Here is a 6,981-nt window from a genome sequence, read left to right as displayed (position 1 = left end):
TTTTTTCATCGAACCGTGGCTTTCGTAAGTGCAAAGATACCAAAGTTGAGAGACACAGGTTACACCACAGAACTTCCTGGGGTCGCCGCTGACCCCGGGGTGGGGGTCTGAAAGGTCGGCCAGCCAAACCGAGGCTCGCGCCGCCCGGACACGCCCCTCGATCCCGCGCGGCCCCCGGCCCCGCCCCGGCCCCGCCCCGGCCCGCCCTCGGCCCCGGCCGCCCCCGCCCAGGCCCGGCCCAGGCCCCGCCCAGGCCCCCGCCCCCGAGGCCCCGCCGCGTGACGTGAAGGTCTGGAGGAGGCGCGAGGCCGCGCAGCGGGGCTAGTTACCGGAACTGGAACGGTCTGCTGGGCCCCGGGCGCGCGGGCTCTGCGGGGCTGGCAGGTGTGCAGGGAGTGCATCTGGGGAGTGATGGCGCCAGGCGCTGGCGACCCGGGGTAGCGCTGGCGAGACTGCGGGGCCCGGCCCGGGCAGCGATGGAGCTCCTTCGGCTGCTGCTCATCGCGGTGCTGGCTTCGGTAACCCGGGCGGCCGGCGGAGCTGAGATCGTCGGAAACTCCAGCGAGGGTAAGGTCGGGGGCGCCTGACTTCTGCAACCCAAACTTGGTCTTGCGTTTATTGCAGGGTCAGAATCCGCCCTGGGGTCAGTCCAGTCAGCCGGGGAGGCGGTGCGTTCAGAACTGGCAGGAATGCATCGAGGTTCTTTCCTGCAGGAGGCAAGTCCTATTGGCTAAGAAGGCCCTTCTGTCAACCTCTTAATCTATACTGGGGAAATGGGAAGAGATAGGAAACCCGCTTGTTCAGACACATTATTCTCTCCCTTAGGGCGTAGCCATGTTTGCAGGTTTAATTTAACACCGTAAAACACCCGCTTGCTCCCAAGTGGCTGATCTGAACCTCTGGACTGCGACACTTGATAAAGCCAAGCTGCAGCGGTTCTTGTACTCCCCAAATCTAGATGCTTTTCAAATTCGTTATCCTCGGCGGAGTTTCAGAGGAAAAGTGAACCCAGAATGGGACTTCAGCTCAAAGGTCACGTGCTTGGTGAATGGATCTTAGCACTGGCTGGTGTTTTGTTAATGTAAACTGTAAAAACCACTAATTGTACCAAGCTGATAATCATGTGCTTTTCCGTGTCGTGAGGTCAAGCGTCTTTTGGGTATGTATTGAGCTTAAGAGACTAGTTGTGGTTCTGAAACATAACATTTTCTGAATAATGTGATTGTGCTTCTAAATGCTTATCTGTGAAACGCTCTGTGCAAACTGAATCCTAGAATTTTTGTCTAGGACTGAAGACCAAAGCTGAAAAGGGCAGTTATACTTTTGCAGGAAAAAAAAAAAAAAAAAAAGCCTTGTTTCTAACAGGGCACTCACATTCACTGCGTGCAGTCTGTGCCAGGTGCTTTTCATGACAGTGTTGTTTACTCCTCACAACCCTATGAGATAATTACTGTCTCTCACTGGTGGAGGATGAAGCTGAGACCCAGGATGATGCTCACTACAGGAGTAAACAGTTCAGTGGGGCACAGGTAGCCTATGAACCCGTGTGTCTTGTAAATTTCATGGTCCTCCCCTTCTACAAAGCTGCCCTCCAGTGAGAATGCTTTATTAAGTATGGTGTTTTACCCTTAATTCTTCTCTGAATTCTTATTCCTTGAAATAGAATCCCTTCTCCCTTCCTCATCAGGCCAGCTCCATTCTTCCAAGGAGAAGAGTCTGAGAGACTAGAGTGTGCAGATGATCAGACTCGTGAAGTAATTTGAGAAATTAATGTTTTTCAGATGCTGTGTCTCACCTCCTTTCTGTGATTACAGCACTAGCATTTCCTCAGCCACGTTATTCTTCTGCCCTTGCATCAGTATTGTTGTTCTGGGTAGGAGAAGGGCAGCATGTGGGAAACTGACTGCTGAGCGGTAATGAAACCTGATGTTCTCCACATCTGTCAGGTAGAGATCAGAGTGGGAATTAACAGAGACACTTCAGCACTTGCATGATCCTCCTGGAAAATGGCTGGATTTCTATTGGAGGATTCTGATAACTTAACAACTTGAAATTGAGCAAGTGCCATAAATTAGGAGGACTTACCCATCTTATAGCAGAATAACCTAACTTGACACCTTGTGTAGTGGTTTAGAAGCTAAGGGAAGCTTTAAAGGTGGCAGATTGAGTTTCTAGAATGTCTGAGGATGGTGACAAGCGGGGCACAGGAGATGAATCATACATCTAAACAGTTTTCCGTTCTCTTGGAGTCCCGGTTCCATGATACCCTTAACACCTTTAGTTCAGTATTATTTCAGGTTCATTATCCAGTAACTCACATGGAACTTACTCAGTAATTGTAGTTTAGCATCATGCCCTTTGAACCTTCTTAAGTGCCTTAAGGAAGGTAGCAGGCCACTTTTGTAGTTAGTTGCAAGTGTTCTCTTTCTCGCAAAAGTGTGTATATGTTTGTGTTTCTTTTCATCTTTTAGGGCCAATGAAAATTCATAAGAAGGTATCAGTGAGAAATTGGGAGGGCAGTTGAATGCCAGCCAGCTCAAGTGGCTGAACTATTTTTAATACTCCATCTGAAGAGAATTATGAAGTGTTGACAGATCTCTCCTACAATTTGTTGTGTTAAAGCAGAAACGTAAAGAGATATGTTTTAGTAAAAGAGTAAAAAGGAAGAGTTGGAAAATGGTAAGGTTGCACATTTAGGCTCTGATTGAGAAAGAAAAGGAAAATATTGGGATTAGGCAGTTCCTTTTAGAATGCTACTATTGGAAAGAAGGCATCCCCAGGTGGCTCAGTGGTAAAGAATCCACCTGCGATGCAGGAGACGTGGGTTTAATCCCTGGGTTGGGAAGATCCGCTGGAAGAGGAAATGGCAAGCCACTCAAGTATTTTTGTCTGGGAAATCCCATGGACAGAGGAGCCTGGTGGGCTGCAGCCCATAGTGTCGAAAGTCAGACATGATTGAGCCACTGAGCATACACACACACACACACATTTTTTTTTTTTCACACACACATATTGAAAGAAAAAATGACTCTGGGTAGGAATGGAGGAAGAGTATGAAAATAGAAAAGGATCCCGCTGTGGGTTAGATGGCAAAAAATATTTTTGGCAGAAAAGGCAGAGGTACTGCTTTTTAGAGAAGAGCTACAACCTGAGTGCTCTGTCTCCTGGTAGCCATTGTAATATCCTTTGATGTGCTGTCTTTCCCACCCACCCCAAGTCATAAGACCTGAATATCCCTCATAAAATGTTTCTGATGCATCCTTTTCCAGATGACTTTGAGGTGCAGTTAAGTTCCTGTTAACCTCTTCAGGAGGTGTTTTATATGCTTGTCTTCTTTTGTGTATGTGTCTTCTTTCGCCATATATGTTTTTATGAGTAGTGACTGAATGCAGTTTCTGCCAGGTGGGATTGTTAAAGTCGTCTTGACTTTCAGTGTTTTCCCCTGCCACTCTGGAAGTCACTTTCTCAATGCTGTTTATGACGGATGTGCTGGGCATTTATCCATGTTAGACCTCTTCTTTTCACTAGTATATTTGTAACAGAACCATACTGACTGCCTCCATATTTTTTTTTCTTGGTAACTACATGAATCTCTGAAACATTGGAAAGCTAATGGAAATTAATAATGATGTTTTGTTGTGCAGTGTTGGATAGTTTACAGATCTTTTTCTCATTTGATACTTTTAGCAGCCATTTAATGTATGCAGTACAGTTGCCTGCATATTACCATGAGGGAACTGACGTCCAGAGAAAATAATTACTTGCCCGAGGTCACAAAATTCAGCCATCATTTACCAAACACTTATCATGTGCCAGTCAGTTTCCTGGGACTGTATGAAGCCCTGGAATATCAAATATGACAAAGCCCTGCAAGTCAGGACTCAAACCATAATTGGCTTGTTTAACATGCAACCTTCTATAAAAATTGTGAAATGGCTCTTAGATTGCCTGTGTAATGCTGCCAAAGAATTTTCACAGAGAAGTTAGATAAAGGTAACTAAGGATAGGAAGAAATATAATTACCCTTCCCTAATTCATCAAACATTGTGTTAGGAGTTCTCACACCTGGCAGAACATTAGAATCACCTGGAGTGCCTTGAAAAAAGGCATGTTGATGAAGAGACAACTAGAAATTGAAATATAAAATAAAAAGCAAATTTATAATACCATCAAGAAACAATAAATATTTAGAGATGATTATAATGGACTATGGAACAGTCTCCACAGAGAAAACGATACAGTGTTCTTGAGGTAAGTTAAGAAACGTAATAGAGCGATATCTCAAAATCACAGAAGAAGTCTGTGTTATAAAGATATCATTTCTTCCCAAATTAATACTTTCAGTGCCATCCCAATCAGATTTCTACAGGTTTTTGTTTTGTTTTGTGAAAATTGACAAGTTGCTTTCTAACACTTATGTGGAAATGAAAAAGGGCCCAAAATAGTCAATACAGTCTTGAAGAGGAAGAACAAATTTGGGGCAGAAATTAAGACTGTGATATTGATGTTAGGATAGGCAAATAGACCAATGGTACAAAGTTAAGAGTTCAGAAACCCTCACCTTGTCACTTGACCTATGTCAGAGGTGGAATTTCTGAGCAGCCGGAAAACTACTTTCAACAAAGTTGCTAGGTCAGCAGGATATTCCTATGGGAAATGAACCTTGACTCTAGCCTCACATCCTATGTAAAAATCAGTTTCGGACTGATTTTAGACTTCAATGTGAAAGGCAGAACAAAGTTCTAGAGGTTAACATGGTGAGTGTATCTTTATGATCTTGAATTATGTTGGCAGGTAGTTCTTTAAAATAATAAAGGAAAAACTTGAAAAACTGGACTACATTAAAATGAAAACTTCTGTTCATCTCAAGGTAACAGGAAAGTGAGAAGACAAGCTATAAGAGTGGAGAAGATATTTGTAACATATCTAACAGAATACTCATATCAGTGATGCCTACAGAGTTCCTAAAATTCAGTAAGGATAGATAATCCAGTTTTTCACATGGGCAAAAGGCATGAATAGACCCTTTCATTGGAGAAGGAGATGGCAACCTACTCCAGTATTCTTGTCTGGGAAATCCCATGGACAGAGGAGCCTGGTGGGCTACAATCGATGAGGTCACAAAGAGTCAGACACAACTGAGAGACCAAACAAGACCCTTTCACGGAGAGGATATTTAAATAGCCAATAAGTAAAACAGAATATTCTTACCAAGTGTTGGTGAGCATCTTGAATTACTGAAATGCTCTCTCACAGGTTGATAGGGGTCAAAATTGGCAAAATGATGTTGGATAGCTCGGAGGGTACCTACTAAAATTGAACATAACTAAACCCTGTAACCTGATAATTCTACTCATAGGTTCTCCCAGTAGAAATGTGTACATGTACACCAAAAGATACATAGAAGGATGCCTAAATGGAGTTACTTATAATTACTCCAAACTAGAAATAATCTAAATGTTCATTAACAGAATAGATAAGTACATTGTGGTACATTTATTTCGTGAAGTATACAACAATGGAAGTGAGTGAATAGTGGTTATTACAGCAACTGGGATGAATCTCACAAATAAAATGTTGATTTTTAAAAAGCTAGACATAAAAGAATTCATGCCTGTATGAGTCTGTTTAATTAAATTTCCAAAAGAGCCCATCTGTGATTTTAGAAGTGAGGATCACAGTTACCTCTGGGAAGGAGGAAGAGAGTGACTGGAAGGAGAGGCTAGAATGCTGTTTCTTGACCTGGATGTGTAAACTTTGTGCCCTTCTTTGTATGCATTTATTATAATAAATATTTGCTTTGTAATTGATACTTGGGCCCTGACCCCAAGGATTTTGATTTAACTGATCTGGAGAGGGACCCAGGCAACAATATCTTTAAAAAAGCACCTTCAGATAATTGTAATGTACAGCTTAAAATTCCTTTCTAATAAGGACACCTCATGAGTACTATAGAAAATATGAAAAACAGGAAATGTGCAAAGAAAATATTATTTAAAGTATACCCCAGAGATACCTGCTTTTAATACCCCTACTTATTTGTCAAGTGACTGGTTTGTTAAATATTCAACCAGTTTGTTAAATGCAGTGTCTCTCCCCTTTGTTCTCTGGCTTCTGCTTGGTTCTTGCCAGAGGCATTTGACTGGGGAAAGAGAATTGGTGAGGCATCATCTTGCTTTTGGAAGCTTTTGGAAATCTGGAAAGTAATAGATGAAGTTGTAATTGTTTCTGAAATGCTACGTGTTTTTCTTGAAGAAGTCAGAAGCAAGGGCTGTCACTTACTGTTTTGGTCCTGATCATTATATTTTCTCACAGAAGCTGTTTGTTTTCATTTCTCATTTTCTTAAGGTGAACAAGACTTCTTAGGTATTTTAACCATTTAGGATCAAAGGTGATCTGCTACACTGTCACAGCAAAAACCTTCTCAAGTAGGTTTATTGCTGATATACATACATATATGTATATATACATAAAATATATATAGTTATTTTATTTCTTGTGCTTCCCAGGTGGCTCAGCAGTAAAATATCTATTTGCAGTGCAAGAGATGCAGAAAACCTGGGTTTGATCCCTGGGTTCGATCCCTGGGTTGGCACGATTCCCTGGAGCGGGAAATGGCAACCCACTCTAGTATTCTTGCCTGGAAAAGCCCGTGAACAGAGGAGCTTGGTGGGTCCATGCTGTTACAAAAGAATCAGACACGACTTAGTGACTATACAACAGCAACAATTTTATTTATTTATTATTCATGCTGGAATGGTAACAGAATATATATTTATTAATAAGGGATTGGTTGGGGACTTCCTTGGCATTCCAGTGGTTAAGACTTTGCCTTCCAATGCAGCAGTACAGGTTTGATCCTTGGTTGGGCAGCTAAGATCTCATATACCTTGTGACCATAAAAACCAGAACATAAGCAGTATTGTTACAAATTCAATAAAGACTTTAAAAATGTTTCACATCAAAAAATAATAAAAAATT

General features: G+C 42.2%; 1 protein-coding gene across 1 annotated transcript in view; it reads left to right on the top strand.

The window, feature by feature from the left end:
* The first annotated feature begins 261 nt into the window (after positions 1 to 261).
* The window catches only part of TM7SF3 (transmembrane 7 superfamily member 3), a 41,727-nt gene continuing 35,007 nt past the window's right edge, over positions 262 to 6,981 (top strand). The window contains exon 1 of the mRNA XM_043881642.1: positions 262 to 567. Coding sequence (XP_043737577.1) covers positions 477 to 567 — 91 coding nt within the window. The 5' untranslated portion in view covers positions 262 to 476. The remainder of the gene's footprint in view (positions 568 to 6,981) is intronic.

Source organism: Cervus elaphus, chromosome 22, assembly GCF_910594005.1.
Source record: "Cervus elaphus chromosome 22, mCerEla1.1, whole genome shotgun sequence".
NCBI classification, from domain to species: domain Eukaryota; kingdom Metazoa; phylum Chordata; class Mammalia; order Artiodactyla; family Cervidae; genus Cervus; species Cervus elaphus.
Note: the sequence above shows the minus strand (reverse complement) of the source record. Positions and strands in the feature narration are given on the sequence as shown.